This window comes from Pleurodeles waltl, chromosome 10 (assembly GCF_031143425.1).
Source record: "Pleurodeles waltl isolate 20211129_DDA chromosome 10, aPleWal1.hap1.20221129, whole genome shotgun sequence".
NCBI lineage: Eukaryota > Metazoa > Chordata > Amphibia > Caudata > Salamandridae > Pleurodeles > Pleurodeles waltl.
Window position 1 is genome coordinate 117833005 of NC_090449.1, and position 18878 is coordinate 117851882.

The 18878-nt window shown below is 43.9% G+C and overlaps 1 protein-coding gene across 3 annotated transcripts in view; it reads right to left on the reverse strand.

The window, feature by feature from the left end:
- Positions 1-18878, reverse strand: part of MAD1L1 (mitotic arrest deficient 1 like 1) — a 1860878-nt gene that overhangs the window by 1840476 nt on the left and 1524 nt on the right. For 2 of the 3 annotated variants that reach the window (XM_069209930.1, XM_069209929.1), the window contains exon 2: positions 5338-5520. In XM_069209930.1, the coding sequence (XP_069066031.1) occupies positions 5338-5490 (153 nt within the window). In that variant the 5' untranslated portion in view covers positions 5491-5520. Of the gene's footprint in view, positions 1-5337; positions 5521-8107; positions 8193-18878 lie in introns of all 3 variants that reach the window. The other variant, XM_069209931.1, reaches the window with a different exon arrangement.

Consider the following 18878-nt stretch of genomic DNA (forward strand, 5'->3'; position numbering starts at 1 on the left):
GGTACATGCATATTTGGTGCGGCACTGTGTGGATGTCTGCCTATTGCAGGAAACTCATTTGAACACCGCCCCTGCCCAAAGACTGCGTCACACCAGATGGGGGCACGTTTATTCAGCTATCTATTCCATCTATGCCCGGGGGGTGGCGATACTGATACGTAGCAGGTTGGATTGGAGGGAGGGCTCTGTTCAATGCGACCCAGAGGGTAGATATGTTTTGGTACAGGGCATTGTGTGCGGAGTTTCGGTGGTATTCGTGGCTGTGTATGGGCCTAATGCTGACTCCCCAGGTTTCTTCCATAAGCTTTGGGGGCAAGTGAAAGCCACTGGATGCGATACAATTGTATGGGGAGGTGATTTCAATGCAGTACTGGATGACAAAGCAGATAGGAAAGGGGTAGCTCGCACATTGAATCCGTTGGCGAGTTCCACGCTGCGGGAAATACTGCTGGATGGTGCGCTGGTTGATGTGTGGCGGGGTAGGCATGGGGACCTGAGGGAGGGCACCTGTATATCGGCTTATAGCGGCGCGTGGTCCCGTCTTGACTTCTGGCTGGTGTCGCGGGACGTCGCACTGTGGGCGGCGCAGGTAGAGCACATGCCCCGCTCGTTGTCCGACCATGCACCCTGTATGTTGAGGTTACTACTCCCTGGTGGTCCTTTTCCGGCGTTCTCATGGCGGCTTCCGCGTCACGCATTACTTGATGATGCGTTCAAAGAGGAGATACGGACTGATATCACTGACTACTTTGAGCGCAATGTGGGATCGGTGGACATGGAGGCGACTTTGTGGGAGGCCTTCAAGGTCGTCATCAGGGGCCAGTGTATAGCCCGACAGGCGGGTGTACTGAGGGCGATACGGGGCACCCTGGTAGCGCTGGAAGCCGATATAAAACGACTCAAACACACTTTCTTAGAGGCTGGAGAGTCAGAGGTGGCGGGGCTGCTGAAAACCAAATTATTGGAGTACGACGAGGAGGCGATGCAGGAGGTTAAATTTCTAGGGAAATATGCGGAGGCGAGGCGTTACGGCGAGGGTGGGAGACCGGGGAAGGTCCTGGCAAATATGATTAGGCCGCCGCGTCCCCGACGTATATTCATAAAATGCGCACGACGACTGGCGAGCTGCTTCATGACAAGGAGGACATTGTAGGAGCATTCTCCGAGTTTTACTCTCGTTTATATACCAACACCCAGGATGAGTGTCCGGAGGGGCTTGCATCCTTCCTGGATTCCATTGCGTTGGTGTGGTTCAATAATAACCGCAGAGAATATATGGACCTCCCGATAGACGCCGGAGAGGTGGCACAAGTTATCAAGAGCTTGCCGCCTGACAAGGCGCCGGGACCTGATGGTCTGACAACAGCTTTCTATAAGGCGTACGTCGATGAGCTGTCGCCCCGGTTGTTGGCAGTGTACGAGGAGGCCTTAGAAAAGGGGGTGTTGCCTGCCACCATGCGCGAGGCGCTGATCATCACGTTGCTGAAGCCGGATAAACCTGCTGACGATCTAAACTCCTATCGGCCCTTATCTCTGATTAATGTAGATGTGAAAATCTTGGCCAAGCTGCTCGCGAACCGGGTGCAGCCAATGTTACTGATGATCGCACTCCCAGACCAAGCCGGTTTTATACCGGGAAGAGCGACCTCCCACAACCTGCGAACGACCTTCGCCGCATTGCATTACCTACACCCTGAGGTCAGGGCTGCCGTGGTGTTTTTAGATGCCACTAAGGCCTTTGATACTCTTGAATGGCCCTATTTATTCCATATATTGGAAAGGATGGGTTTCAGTGCGTTGCTGCTTAGGAAAATTCGCCTGCTTTACACTTTGCCTACAGCCAGAGTGCGGGTAAATGGCCTGGTGTCTGAACCGTTCCCTGTCTTGCGTGGTACTAGGCAGGGGTGTCCTCTCTCCCCGCTGCTGTTTGCCATAGCTATGGAGCCGTTGGCAGCTAGGATTAGACAATATCATACTGCAAGAGGTATAGGCTTCAGTTCTAGAAACCTTCTAATATCACTATACGTGGACGATGTGACCCTTTATCTTATCAATCCTGCGGACAACTTAGATCCCATCTTGCGGGAATTTGTCCGATTTGAGGGCTTTGCGGGCATCTCCATCAACTGGTCTAAATCGGTAATCTTTCCCCTCACGGACAGCACTGCGGAGGTGTCCTCCGAGTACCCCCTGCGCTGGGAGGCAGAGGAAGTCAAATATTTGGGGATTTGGATTAGTCGGAACCTTCAGGAGATCTGGAGCCTTAACTTTGGCAGGGCTATGATGTGGCTGAGCGAGAAAGTGAAATTATGGGCTTCCCTGCCCCTGTCGCTAACTGGGCGGATTGCGTTGACAAAAATGATAGTGCTACCCAAATTCCTTTATTTATTCGTCAATATACCTATACCGCGTACGTCGCACTTCTTTGCCACTCTGCGGTCCTGCCTGGTGGCGCTGGTGTGGGCAGGTGGACAGGGTAGCGTGGGACACGCTGGCACTGCCACTGCGACAGGGAGGTCTGGGTGCCCCAGATATGAAACTGTATGCCCTCTGTGCTCAGGCTCAGTTCCTGCATTTTTGGACCCACCCTGTCCCTTTTCAGCCTCACGTGGCAGTGGAACGAGATGTGGTGGCGCCCCTTCCACTTGGTGTGGCGATATGCGCCAAGGCACGGCGCCCTAGAGCGGATGTAGACACAGCTGGGACGCTGCAATGGGTGTGGGAGGAGTTGCGCAGGAGAGCGGGGGTCCCATTGTTGTATGCTCCATCGCTCCCTCTGTTGCATAACCCGATGCTGCCTTGTGTGGCTGATGGGATAGCCGGTCACCTAATCGACAAGTTGCATCTTCGCACCTTTGCAGACCTCTTTCCCAATGGCAAGTTCATGCCTCCCCCGGCGCCGGAGGAGGGGGATACGGTGCCTTTTTCCGAATTATTTTTGTACCATAAACTACGTGCGGCGTGCCGGGCACTATCCAGAGAGTTCCCTGACGCGCCGCCAGTCTTTACTGCTTTAGAGGCGGTGGTGGGCTCCCCGTCTCCCCGTAAGCTGGTAACTCGTATTTATTGTCATATGCAAAACATGGCACCGGGGGTGGTGCCTAAATCTATGCTGTATTGGAACGAGGAGCTCCAACCTGAGATATCTGAGGAACAGTGGGAGTTCTGCTGTGGGCAGCTTACTGAGCTTTCGCCAAACTACAAGTTGCGTTTAATACATTTTAAATACCTGCATAGGTTCTACAGAACCCCCATCAGCCTGAAAAGAATGGGGCTTAGAGAGACGGATGAATGTTGGCGATGTGGGTCGGCTTCGGCCTCTTTTCTACATATAGCATGGTCCTGCCCGAGGTTGGAGAGTTATTGGTCTCAGGTTTTTGTATTGGTAAACCAGATTGTGGGCCGCTCGGACGTCCCTTCCCCTCTGCTTGGGCTACTAGGATAGGTCAGAGACACTCCGCCACCATCGCGCAAGCTGCATGCATTGCTTCTACTGTTTGCTAAGCGACGGGTGGCGATCCACTGGGGTAGACGGAGGGTGCCCGCGGTGAGGGACTGGCTGGCGGATGTAACTTATGAGCACACGCAGCTAACCACGTTCTGGGAGTTACTGCCGGCTGCATCCAGGCCCGAGACATTTGGGATCCGTTTGTGAGTTGGGCTCGGGAACATCAGAGCAGGGAATCAGAAGGAGATATTTTGAGTGAATGATCCCTGGGAGGTGGGTGGCGGTAGGGGTACATTGCACTCTTTTCCTCTCACATCACGGAGGCAATGCCTGTAACAATGGCATGACCCAGATCGCTGCCCCGGTCTTCCTCCACAGCTGCCCTCTCTATGAACTAAGGCAGAGTGTTGTGGCCCTCTGAGCTCCTGTATCCAGTCTAGTGGCTTGTAATTCCTATTGATATGGACATGATGACTATTGCTGTATGTTCCTTTCTGTATGACACCTAATAGCATACTGTATGTAACACACTAATGATGATGACTGGCAGGTTTGTTGGTTGTATTTTTCTGTATAGCAAAATGTTTAATAAACAAAAAAAAACAAAAAAAACATATCACTTTCTCCTCTCCGTGCTACCTCGGAAGACGAAGTGGAATGGTTCTTTCACGACAAGGAAAGGGCCAGGACGCTGGAATTTCCATAAACTGTTTTCAGGAACTTGCGCTTCAAAAACATACAATTCCACATACTCCATAGAGTATATCTCCCCCCAGCACAGCAAAGCAAACACTCAGCTATGGCAAACCTGGCCTGCCCTCACTGCCACGCAGAAGATGACGATCTTCACCACATGCTGTGGGCATGCCTGGCACTTTCGGCCTTCTGGCAAAGTCCATAACACCCTACGCAAAATCACATATCTCACTAACTTCAATTCCTGGGAGGCCCGTGCTCTGGGTGTCTATAAATGTCAGAAGAGGCAGTTTGTCTGCGCTTGCTTTGCAACCCTGACCATCATAGTAGCTCAGCGCACACTAACACTACACTGAAATCATTCTGAAGCACCCCCATTGGAAGCCTGGCTCTGGGCAATGCGATAGTGGGCGGCAGCGGAAAGCGCTGGACTGCGCTAGGAAGAGGCCCAGCGGATTCGACGGAGATTCATATCTCCAGCATGGGACACTATGCTTGTGGAATTCAACCACCTTACAGCCCCTCCCACCCACAACACACAATCAGCTCTTGCAACCCCCCCCCCCCCACACACACATCAGTCCACTGACTAGTTAGCATCTCTGTTTGATGGATCTTGACCCACACAGTACCCCCATGAACCAGTCCAAGCTAAAACGAGTTCTGTATGCCGTGACCCTCACCTGCTGCACCTCACTACTTCATAACACTTACTGGATTGCCGTGTATCCCTTGCTCTCTTCCCACACTCACTGTTACCTGAACACTGTTACTGTTTGCATCTATATGTACTAATATTCTTGTTGCCACCCTTATTGCACCGAATTCAATGTCTCAAATTCCACACTCCCATTAAGGATATTAACGGGGTGATATTTATAGTATGTAATCCTTTCCTTTTTCTACCTCCTAACCTCGTTTATAAAACAATAAAGAGAATGCTTAAAAAAAAAAAAAGCAAAAGAAAAGAAGAGTTTGGGCTTGGTTTAAACAAGCACCAACAATTGTGATATCAATGTGTGACGATAAAATTGCAACCACCACCACCGCCAGAAGGAGAAGACTTCCATTATGATCAAGATTCTTCCGTTCGAAGTCATGCTTCCTACTAAATGTGGTATGGAGAAAGAATGACTGCTGTCAACTTTTTACATGCAGACTAGTAAAATACAAGCCTCATTAAGACACCCTACCTGAGTGCTCTGCTGAAACTGCAGCTGCAGGGAGCCATGGCCTGGACTGGAAGAAAACAGACTAACAGGGGTGACCTCAGACCTCTGGGACAGGAAGTTGTTGAAAGAACGCAAGGTGGAGAAGACAGTGGTGTTATCGTCCAGATCCTCCATAGCGGTGCCTGCTCCCCCAGGTGGTCTTGCCTGAAACGGAAAAAGGTCATAGTTTATTTTATGTTAGGACTTCAGATTAAATGCCAGAAGAGAACCAGGTGCACTTGTCATGCATTCTTCCAGACCAGAGACCCCATCACAATGCCGGCAGCTTTCCTGGTGCGACACTGTCATACAGCCATACACGCCCGCCACCCCTAAGAAAATACCTGAATGGGGAACAGCATCCGAGATGAAAGACTATTGCTGTAAATTAGAATTAAGATTACCAGTTTACTCTAGTTCATCAAGGACACAATGGTATGGTCCTAGGCTTTTCTTATTCTATGCCATTTTTAATTCCATTCAATTAGGTCCACTGAATTGAATAAATACTACACTCTGACGGGCCTCGACAAATCTACTTGCCCACTTGCTATGGCGAGTCAGATTTTATTATGACAAGCTATATTTAGGACCTACTCGCCCTTTTTGGCAAGCTGACAAGCAGGTGTTCTGTTCACTCACAAAGTGAAGGTGCATTAAAGAGGTCTTTAAATCTTTTTTCCATCTTGCCACATTGAATTTGTGTTCAGAGACTCAAAAGTAAGTTTACATCTATTACCTTCCTTTCTCTGATGGCAAAGTTCAAGGATTTCATACAGTGAAATGTCTGACAAACGTGCTGTACAAAAGGTGTTAAATTAAAGGCTGTATGATTTAATGTTTTATTCTCACACATTTATATAGCTAAAAAGTGAACTGTACAAACATTTCAAAATAAATTTCAGTAGTAATGAATGCCCTTGTTACGTAATTCTGTGTGAAGAAAAAAATGTTTTACACTTTTGTTGGTGATTTTACTTGCCAAAATGTGTTTGTTGAAACCCAGTGTGTACAGATTGTTTATACACTATATAGTTTTAGAAGTAAAATTGCATTAGTGGGAACAATTTTGGCCATTCAAAGGAATATGTACTGTATGTAAATGACTTTACACTACCACATCATGCTTTAGTTATATATCTATTAAAGGTGTGTTTTAAAGATGTACTGAGTAACATTCTTGCCCCTGCCCTGATGAACATGCTGTTAGTGAACTAAGAGGTACGTCAGGCCATGGGTACCCTATATATGGGTTAGATTCTGATTATGCACGAGGCAGAAGTTTAGACTATTAAATCAAACCAAATGGATTTTGTACAACAGAAATGCTGCACTTGCATACTAGAAGGTGTCCTCATAGGTGATAATGAAGAAAAAGGTGGCTCTGGAAAATAAAATATTTGCCTAGGATGACAAAATAATAACAATTTATAAGTCAAGTAGATTACAGTTCGGTTAGACCTGCAGGTCTAGTAACATTTTAAAGATACTTGGAGGCCTAACAGAGAATGCATTCGGTTATCAAATGAAAATATGATTACAGCACCTTGTCCTTGATGACATGGGCTCATCTGGTAACTTTAGTTCCAAGCACCACCAGCACTTGCCTGTATAAAGTCTTCAGTTTCCAGCTCTGTGGATAAGCATGGAAAGAATATAGTACCACTTTGGCACCAGTTGTCTAATGTAGAACATCAGTAACAGAACGTAATTATTTTCTGTTTAACAAAGATTAACCTAGTTTTGAAAGGGTTTTATTTAAAGCAAGAGACAGTGAGCCAGTCATGCTTTAATATTTCAGGGCAAAGCAATACTTCCTTGTTTTAAAAGACATCTTGCAAAGAAGGATTTGCAACCAATTCACATGCTCAGACTGAAGAAGCGTGGGTCTGGCATTTGTCCTTCAATTTACAGGGAGTTTGAAAACAACAACTCATACTAATTAGAATTCTACAAATCTGCAATTATTTTATATAACCTATTTGTAATATCTGCACCATGACAGAGCACAGTATGCCGCCACCAAGGAGGTCTGAGACAAAATACACGGTCACAGATCCTGCAACAAAAAGTATTTAATACTGAAGATGGTTAGTTGAAATAAATCAAGTTATAAATCCGCTTACAACTCAATTCCAAAATAGATCAAGCTGTAGCATACTAAGTATTTTATTCAAGTATGCATTTTATTTTTACGCTTTGATGCACCTGATTATACAAGGACAAATACAGAGTTGGTTATATCACCAGTTACTTGACAACTTCACACCTTTCCTTGCTTTACTTCTATGAAGTTGTGATTTGGCCAGACAGGTCATCTGAGTGGCTTTCTATGCAAAGAAGTCTCAGTTTGTATTCTTCTTATCCCCATAAATTCGAATTTAGCTCATGCGCTGATTAAGCAGCAGACAAGAGCGCACAATAAGGAGAGCAAGGAATAGAAATTGAGAGCCGGGAGGCATTTATGTCAGCACAAGTTGAGTATTACTGCACTCTCAAGCCAGAACTTTAGAACTATCAGCTTGTCTTTTGTATAGCAATTAATTAATCACCAACCAAAGAAATTTGAATGCATGTCACTGTATCAAAAGATCTACATTGGCTTACTCTCCAAGTCAGTATCTATACCAAAAGTATGTTGTGTGATCTATAAAGCACTTCACCTTGGAAAGCCTAAATACCTGGCTTTTAAACTTAACATATCTGGCAACACACTTTCAACTAGGAGACAGATGTAAAATCCAAGACTTACAATGAAAGCACAGCCAACCGGGTTCCTGACGCATTTATCCGTTTTGCTCAATATGTATAAGACCCAAAGGTGTGAGAGAGTTTCACTTCGTAGAGACAGAAACAACAGAAAAGAGAAATACATTTCACCTGGGCAGGTTATGAAGATGAATATATTATGTGTTTGACATTAGATTTGAAGTACCACTTTAACAAACAGCAGGATATAAAGTAAAACATTTTCCATTTAAAAATAATGTGGGTGTCTTTACACAGAATAAAAACTTCTGAATGGAGGAGCGTGATGTTGATTGAGTCTACAGTTCGTGTCATAAGAAGTGGGAGACATCTTCTTAAAATTGTATTGAATGGTGTCAGTAGGGTGGTCGGACACCTTTCCTTAAAAACATTACCACTATTGTTGGAAGCGTTGCTGATAAAGCAGCGTTTTCGGTTACATTTTTAAAGATTCCAAATTATTTACAGCTGGAATGGCCTCATTGCACTTTTTTTTACTTCGAAATATTTAAATGGGCCCACAAAGAATTTGGAGGCCTATGCTGGAAAAAATTTCAGCACAACAACACAAACATTGCAGCCGAAAAATATAAAATTTGCAGTATTTTGACAATAGGCATAAAAAGTTGGCTGTTACTAAAAGTACTGCTTGGCTTGTTACCGATAGTGATTTTGGTTGACTCGGAACCAGCACCAAACGGGCACCTCACTTCCTTATTTACACAATACCTCTCTAGATCCTTCTGTGCACACTCAAATGTTGGCATGCAGAGAATATTGAAGAATAAAGTGATGTGAGATGATTACCAGAATGCATTGGAAATTTTTTAAAATATATAGCTGAATATTAGTAACAAAATTAAAATAAAGAAATTAAACGTGTTGAAATGGATTTTCACAACATCCAATTAGCAATGCATTACTCATCAATTACAACTGAGGATGTATAGGAGCAGACACAATCAGCCAAGGGAAAGGACCATGCAACACTGGTGAAGACTCGGCCAGGTCACCTGCCGGATTGTTCAGAAGCACCACGCCTGGCAATAGGAAGATACCCAGCTTTGCACCAGCTATGGGTACCAGAAGTGACCCTCAACAGTTTTGGGCAGCAGGGCACTGGAGAAATAGGGAGAGGGAGGAACTTCAAACCCAGTGCAGTGCGTGAGAGGGACTGAGGAAGAATGTGGCAGTAGGATAGTGGGGCCCTGGAGATTAGGGGCTATGAAAATGGGGGAAGAGAAGGAATGGGAAGGAGGGTTAGAAGTGGCAGGATAATGAGGGGAAACGGGCAAGATGTACCAATTGGATTTTGGGAGAAAGGGGACCAGCTGAGACACCTCTCTTGCCTGATGTTCACACTCCTTTTATTGGAACAGCAGCAGTGCAGTGTCAGCAGGAGGACTGGTCGCAATTTTTTTTTTTACTTTTACAATTTTTTGAATATGCTTCTTCAAAAATTGTGGGATTTTTACAAAAGGAATGAGTTTTAAAATATTTTTGAAAAAAAATGCAGTTTCCTGGAGGAAAAGGGGCTTGTTAAGTTTTCCAGTTTTCCCATTTACTGGTTTGAACACACGTGATAAACATCCCTGCTTTTCTTCCCCAGTTACGGGATGTGCGTCTTGTTGCTATGAACAGTGCTCCAGCGACCACGATGCAGTGATTCCAAAAAATATTATAGAAAGATTCTTCTTATTAAGTACGCAATACTGTAACTCATGTAGGACGCTATTGAATTGCTTAAAGGTAAACATGAACATTCCGTCCAACCTAGAGAATTAGAGGGCACAAGGAACAGACAGATTCGAGAGAGACTACATTTGTCTCCATGCCGGGGGTTACTCCAATAATACCTGTAGTTATGTAAACAGACTTTTTTTTTTTTTTTTTTTTTTTTTTTTTTTTTACACCGAGCAGCAAGCCCTGGTTTATGTACCGGGTAGTCTGGCAGCACCTGTGCCGGTGGTCAGAGAATAGGCGAGCTGCTATGCTTATTGCTGCGGATTGGGAAGCCTGGTTGTTTACTTGGTAGAGACAGCGCCGGACTGGGAACCCAAAGCAGCCCTGGCACTTTTATCAGAGCAGCCCCCGTGGGCAATGGCGGAGGGGAGTACAAGAGTGAAGTACTGCTGCTTTTGTTACTACCGGCAGATATTGCAGCACCACTAGAAAACTGACGCTCGGTAACAAAACATCCCCCCGCCCGCTGCAAAACCGGCCCCCACACTTTGAGACTCCCAGGGGAAGCCCGTTATGGCCAGTCTGGCCCTGAGTAGAGACAGTCAAAGTACTTGGGTGTTGCAAAAGATATAAGGTTAGCAGTTTCATTACAAAGAAATGGACAGGCACTAAATACATGATTGTGTAAAGAGTACACAAGATTCTAACCTAAAGGGGTTCTGTGCTTTGAAACACTGAAAATATTGTCAACTTTTTAGAGAACTAATGCACTGACTAATTGAATAACAACTATACTTGTTCGATTTTGCATACTATTATTTAATTACTTGGACGTAAATTACAATATATTTTTGAAGTGAATAAACAGTTTTTTTTGTTTTGTTTTTTAACAAAGTCTCACATATTCATTAAGAATGTAGTACCTTGCTAATTGCTTCAGATTCTCATATGCTTTTGCAACAAACTAACTCTACGATAAGGACAGTTTTGACCAGCATTAATTCAATTACAGAGGTCCCCAAAATCCATTCTGGGAGGAGTGGCTAGGAGGTTTATGTCACCATGTACAAATTCCACTTAAGCAGCAGTGTTAACTGTTATGTGTGTGAGGGTGTCAGGATAAGAACTTCTGAAGTAACAGTGTAAAATACCTTTTGTTCGCCTCTAAAACATGGGATGTACATTGGAACTTTCCATTTGACCTATTTAGCTACTCTATAAGTACACTGTAAATGGTGCCTAAAGAGCACCTATAGTATGAAAAGTTACATTTCATATGTGGGCTGCAGTGTTTGTTTATACCACCCACATATGCAACAAAAATACATTTTTGCCAGGATCATCACTAAGTTCCTGCTAGGCTACAGTTTAAATGCACTGCAGTGATACATGGAAGGAAAAATGCCATAGCCATGTAGGAAAAGCATATGTTTATATATGGATAGGTCTCCCTTAAATTGTGCCTTGTAAGAGCACTGGGCAGGGAGTTAATATATAAATACAGGGCACACTTCAAATGGCATTAGTGTGTCCTCACGGTGAACTAAAATACAAAAGCTATTCCTCTTTTTAGGTCCTGCTGGCCTTTCCCCTAAATGGCCTAGGAAGGATTAAAGTCTTTATTTTCCACCTCCACCTATGAAAGGGATATAGAAATGCTTCGAATTTGTTTCCAATATATATTTTCTTTAAATGGACGTAATGGTGAAATCAGATTCTTGTTAACTTCTGCAAACAAAACAAAACAAAAAAAAAAACACTTTACTGAAATATACTTTAGGCTGGCTTAAAACCAGCGATGCCAATCATCACAGTTCTTAAAATTGAATAAATGTCCTTGGGAGGATTAACGACTTACTCAGGACAACTGTTTTGCAGGGCAGTTAACACCGACTGGTCAAGGAAGGCCAGTGGGCGTTAACTGTTGTACGCTTAGCAGGGATCCGGTATCTGCGAATTAACTTGGAGCCGCTGGCAGAACAATACGCAGTTTTCTTACTCTCTTGTCTTGGGGGATGCCAGAGTGGGATTTACCTGTTTATCTCCAGGACAGTCAAGTTCCACCCACAGTATGAGGAAAACCAGTTTTAAAGATGCATTATCTACATGTCAAGCTTTGCAAATGAACAAGCTCATTAAAACATAACATGTTCACAAACCTCACGCACCACATAACTTTACGCATCATAAATTGTCTTAAACTTCGTGTAGGGTCACAGTTATCGACTTAATAAGCTAAATATACATGATGACAGCTTAAAGGTGCATATGTTTTAAATGCGTATTACTTTATAACAGGTATTGACAATTCTTCAATGATTTCATTCTATGTAAATGATTACTAAATATACATTCTTTTCTAGAAATATGAACCAATGCACTGCCTAAAATGTTCATATCTTGGCATTCACAGACAGAGTACACTGACTTGAATTCAAAGTGTGCGTATTAAGCATTTACTATAAGCAGGGCCACTGCAATTATGCAGCAAAAGAGGGTCAAATTATGTAGCAGGGTTGAGTAAACTATGCACCATGAAAATTATGCGGCATAACGCAGCACAATTTGTAATAGTTTTACTTCCTTATTTTGTCATTTTTAAACTCAGTAACACTGTCCTGGTATTGGTTGAACCCCATTATTACCTGTTTAACACCCCAATAAGCAACAGAAAGATGACCAGTCCAGCTTTGCTAAATGGGCTTCCACTGCCCTGCAACAACTGTCGCTGCATTTTTATTACCTTTTTGAACCATTTGAGCCTGAAACATTTTTTGTTAAAGTCTGCAGATTATGCAGCAAATGATGGACTGTATAGCAAATGCAGCAATCCTATAATAATGCGAAAATCGGTGCAGCCGCACAATTGCATTATCCAAGTGGCCCTGGCTATAAAATAGTTACATTCCTATAAAAGTGAGGGGTATGAAAAGGACATCTCTTTATGCCATCTTTCCCAGCAAAACCTAAGCACACATCAACATTGTTGGGAGGGGAATGTTTTCTGCATGGTATAAGAGAATGTTCCACTGCCCTGAGCACCCAACTGCATTTATATATCTGGTATCCTAATGTATTTTGGACTTGGGGTCATGCTAATCTAAGTGTGTGCAAGAAAGGCATAGGCCTTTGAGTTGCTGCACCATTCCTGTGACCTACAGGAGTATATTAAGTGCTCTATAATTGCAGGCAGTAGACTACTGTCCCTGTCCTTGGTTTATAGTGCATAAAGTGGTGATGGCAGCATAGATTAAAGATATGTAGTGTGACCAGACGATGTTTATCTGTTCCACTAAGAGTGAAGCCTACTATTCCTCTTGTGTACAGATACAGTATTATGTGTATTCCCAGAACTATGCACCTACATCTGTGTAAGCAAATATGTAGTGTTGATAAAAGTGTGGTGGCCAGTTGAATGTATGAGTGAGCCTGGCTGATTGAGGCACAAAGGACAAATATTGGTGCCTTTGGCCTGGCCTAGCCAAAGAAGGAAAGTGAAGTACATTGAATGAATTCCTGCAGCTTGACGTAGGAGAGCCAGACACTGAAGTGAGGAGGATGGAGACAGGCTTCCTTTAGAAATTCCATGTGGCATTTTGCTAGCAAGAGGCCTCTGATTAGACTTCCTCAGCACTGCCTTCAAACACAGGAAAGTGAGTGCTCCGCATAATACTCAGGGGGCTGCTGTTCCACAAGGGCTGGATTCTTCCTGACAGCCAATCTGAAGAAAATGACGGTATGTCACCTTAAGTATGCCTTGCTGTTGGAGAAAGTGTGAATCTTCCCAGAAATACCAAGGCGTGTCTCTACTGAGAAAGGAAATGGATCTGCTTGACCCTGGAAGAGGAAAGTGGGCCAGTATGCCCCGGTGACTGTGGAAATCGAGAAAGACCCGAGTGTACAGGAGCGAACTAGGTAGGACCCATGCATCCTGCACCCCTTATTCCCCGATTTCTCATCCTGGTTCCTAAAAGAAACCTCTATAGCATAATTATCTTAGGCCCCACAAAGTGGACGTAACTGGTGTGATTGCTGTAGGCCCCAAAGGAGGCTACAACTGCAGCAGTCTGTAAGCCCAGATGGAGGCCTAGAACTGCTGGGCTGGTCTGCAGCGTTGATGCACATTTCACAGACTGGATCTGGACAGGCAAGCTGACGAAGTGGCACAGTGCACTTTAGGCTCACCACAGCCCTTCAAAAGACACAAAAGAGGGCTTCCTTTACATTGAGAGTCAAACAAAAACTCTAAACATACCATACGTATCAAAAAGATGCAAGACCAAACACACGAAGTACGCATTTGTCAGGGGCCTGAAAGCTGGATGTGTGCTTGATTTACGTTATTTCCCGACTTCCAAAGGAGGATGGGCAAACTAGGAGGGAATAATAGTGGTGTGGTAGAGAGAGAGACGGGAGGGCGTAGTGCCTCAATGAAAAATTTAACTCAAGGACATCAACATGTATGATCATTGGGACTGTGTATTAATCAGTAGATCTGTGATTAAAGTAATATTTCCTTCAAAAATACAAGCTCTGGACTGGACAGTTAAGTAATTGTGTCTGTTGGTTAAATATCGACTACGGAGATTGAGCATCCCCCACATCTCCTTGTTTAGTCTGTGACTGCTCACCCTTCCCACCCTGACAATTAAGTGCATAATCGGTTGTACTTAGCTCAATTGGCAGAACCAGAGTAGGACTGGCCCTTTGACAGTGACAAACAACCTCAATTCCCATTAGTGAAACTCATTAGTGCCCACCTGCCTCGTGGCCCCAAAACGGGATCTGACAAACTCTCACCACAACAAGATACACTCTTCAAAGAGCCCATTACCAGACATTCAGAGTGCACATATCACCAATACAGAATTTTCAGCCCCCCCCCCAAAAAAAATAGCAATTCCTCAGCATGAAAACAACTGCGAAAAGTTTGAGCACGCGAGCCCACGAGCATCGGCGCACTCTACCTCCGTATTCACTTGCAGCGAGGGCATGTCCACACTGGCAGGCATCAAACTACTGCATGCTCTGATGCAGCAGGTACAGAGTATTCATATATCTTTAGAGTTTACTGGCAAAGGGATTACTGGGCTGTAGAGGTGTACACAGCAACCAGCAGCCACTATTATCCAAAAGCGCAAGAGTCTGTCAAAAAACGTGCTATTTATCTTGTAGGACAGGAGACAAAAATGACTAATCATGCTTCTGCTGTCGCATCTTGCAACCAGCGTACCCCTCACCAGCGGGTTGTGGTTGACCTCATGCAATTCTTCTAACTCTCACAGTGTTACCGCTGCCTGGGGGGATTTCTTCCCCCTCAACAAGCCATGTCTCACGAGAGACCGCCTTCCCATCCTGAGATTATACAAATTGTACTGCAAAAACTAACGTTTCCACTAGATAGATGATATTGGTGCCCATCCCAGAAAGCCTCAGTGAACGCCTGAGTGGCTTCTTGTCAATGGGATTGGACGGGAGTATATGGTTAAGGGCTGACATGTGAAGTGGCGGGTTAAATATTCAGCTCACAAGACTGTGTGGGTGTCAGGACACATGCTACACAAACATTCCCGAACCTGGCAGGACATCGTTCGCGATGGTGTACCTTACCTCTCACCAAAATAGGTCAGAAGTGCTGTAACATCTGTTTTTTCTTCTGTCTCCAATCAATTTCCTAGGAGAATGTGAAACCTTGGACAAGGGAGGGTGGGCTCGAGCCTTGTTTTATACTGATTGACAGGCAATGTGTCCGTAGTTTAAAAGTCTAGATGAACGGACCGCCCCCTTAATTCTGTGATTGGTTAGATGAAAAGACCCGCGCCCAAGAAGTTCGTCCTCCTATCCGGAAGACCGCCCCATCGACCCGGAAGGTATTCCCGGTTACATTGGAAGTGATTGTCTGCCACTTCTGAGCCGGTATTTAGCTGTTTTCGCGGTCTGTAGTTCTGTCGTATGTTGTAACAGGCAGCCGGGCTGGTGTATTAACAGTTTTCTCCGGTAGGTCAGTGTCACGGCTCCGACAGATAGGCTACAGGTGGTAGAAATCTACAAATAGGAGGCCTCCAACGTACCACAGCAACGGCTTGGTAGCTAGGTGGGGATCGTGTCATCACCTCACAGTGAGGCTGCGGTGATTGAGCTTATTTGAGGACACCTGAGATAGTGGCAGATTAGCGAGGGCATAGCTATCCACAGTGCCGTAGATGCAGTTGCACCACGGCCCTTTTGAAAACCAGTTATGGCAATCTTTTGCTACCCACTCTAGAGGAATGATTTTCTTTGCTTGAATTGGAGCCCATGGGATCTTTGCCCCTGACTAGGATGACCGTCTTTCTTTTGTTTGCATGGATCGTCCGTTATTTCAGGATAATGTAGGTTGCCCATTTTTGAACCTGTAATAACGATGTCTGTACATAATTTTTAACAGGCGGACAGTTTCTTCTCAACTGCCGTTTTCATTAATTGGCGTCAATCACGCACTTCATCTGAACTTCCCCTTGCACTTTAATTCAATTTGTCTCGTTGTGCTGGGTCACAGTTCCTAAATAATTGTACAGTCTTGTGCACACTCATACGCAGCAGTCAGTTTTTGGCGTTGGTAGCCCACATGCAAGTTGTCTCACATTCAGACATGATATGTTAGACGATTGACTGCACCATCATCTCTGCTTTGTTTCTGTATTTGTAAGCACTGTACAGGCAGCCAAAGGTCTCCAGGAGGAAATCTTAGGACAATGGGGAATTTGCCCGGGGCACTGGAGGCATAATTGCAAATTCTATGGTCATATTACATTTTTCAGGGCACCCTAAGAAGCCAAGTTGTAATCCTCATTAACCAACTCCCATTTCAGTTACCGCTAGGCCCCAAAATCTAGGCAGATGAAGAGTATTATCCCCATGGGGTGCCTTCAACTGCAACACCGATTGGACATCTGGCCAACCTACTCATGTCTTGGTGGCGGAAACCTCATCTTGACATTGAATTCCAGAAGTACATCGGGCTGCTGGGTTTTGAAGCCTCTGTTGTGCATTTTATGCAATTGGAAGGTCTATATAACTACTTTCCAAATACGTATTGCAACACTAAAATGTTTTACATAGGATAACCATGACTACTTTGAAGGATGATAGACAAGAGATCTTATAATATCTCTTCTTAGGTAATACCGGTCATTAAATACAGCCTTGATCTGTGGGATTAAAGCAGTCTGTTTTTAATCCATCAAAATAAATTATTTTTAGGATAGTGCTAGAAAATCGGTGCACACGTTCACATAGTCAATGTGATTTCAAGAAATAACTATTAATTAAGAAATTTAATACAATAATATGTCTTTGAGTAAAACGTTAAAAATAAAAAAGCTTCTTCAACAGAATAAGTATGCAAAACAATTTTAAATCAAAAGGATTTGTGATTTATTCACTGCTCCAAAGGATAGTTAATTCAGTGGTCAAGAGGTAACTAGCAAGGTTTCAAACCACTCCAATATTTACTTGGTACTAATCAGCAGAATATGATTAACTATCACAGCAAAGACTGATCATCTAAAGGCTCGTAGCAATCAAGTATTCGGTTTCTGTATGCTGCACAGTTATCAACCCCTAGATACTTTAAGACTTGGAAGAAGTCACTTTTTGTTAGGATAGCATGGGAGTACTTATTGCAATGTGGTCCTACGACTAAATATCCACAAACAAGCACAGCATTCGATAAACATACTCTATGACCCATTCCCGCTAGAGTTGTTCAAGGACAGGACTGGTTCTTTTTGTGTGGTTGAGTGCCATTTATATTGTTTTGCCCTTATGGTTTGTGAAGTCTCATTCGGTGTTCAAAAAACAATATCTCTGTTCCGAAGGTGTGAAAGGCCCTCAAGAGTTTTGGAGGTAGCAAAGTTACCTGCACCACAGAGAGTGACCTCCTATATTACATTTAAAACCTTACATTTCTAACACTTGATAATACATTTTGTAAGCGAGGCAGTGCTAAACTCTGCCACCCCATCAAGCCAAAAATCAGACCTAAGCTTCCATTGTGTGACTGTCTAGGGGGAATGCACAAATCCCAGCACAAATCCCAGCTGTCATTTACCCCAGACGTGTATTTAGAGACAGGCAGAGGTACAGAATGGTTAAAGTAATAAAATGCCAACTTTCTAAAAGTGGCATTTTCAGACTTGCAATTTAAAATCTGAGATTCACCATAAGTTGTGATTTTGTGATTTGTAATTGTGAGTCCAGGGACACCAAACTCCATATTTCTGGATTTTCCAATTTGGAAATTACACTTAGAAGATGTTTCAAATTGGTACACTTGACAGGTCGAAATGTCAGTTCAAAACTGCACACACAGGCTCTGCAGTGGCAGGCCAGAAACATGTTTTAAGGGCTACTGTAGTGGGTGGCAAAATCAGTGCTGCAGGCCAACTAGTAGTATTTAATTTACATGCCCTGGGCACATATAATGCACTTTACTAGGGAAGTACAAGTACATTAAGTATGCCAACTGTGGAGAAGCCAATGTTATCATGTTTAGAGTACAGAGCACCAGCACTTTAGGACTGGTCAATACTGGTAAAGTGCCCAGAATCCTAACAGTCAGCTAAAATGAGTCAGAAAACCACACAGAAGGTGGCAAAACGTGTGGGAGTGACCCTGGAAAAAAAGGGCCATTTCCAACACTAACTAAATCTGCTAGACCATTAACTGCAATCATATCACTTCACTTAGATCAAATTGCCAATTATGGGTAAATTTCATTGACTTGTATTGCATTATGCGAAAGTAATAAAATTCTTCCTCTGTGCTGAGTAGACAAACCCAGCCTGCCAAAAAGATATGCTGGCATATAGGGAGAAAAAACAAAGCACCCTCCGCATTCGGGGCTAAATGCTGGACAAAACAAAATATCATGAATTGTGTCCTAATGTCAAAGTCAAGGAGGTTGTAATAATTTAATCCAGAGCTTTCATAGAAATAAGATAGGTAGCAAATAAAAGTTTCAACTAGACAGTTGGGATCAGATGTTGCCCAAAGAGAACCAGAAGTGGGCCTCAACGATTATTTCTTACCTAACAGAGCCAAGAGAGTAA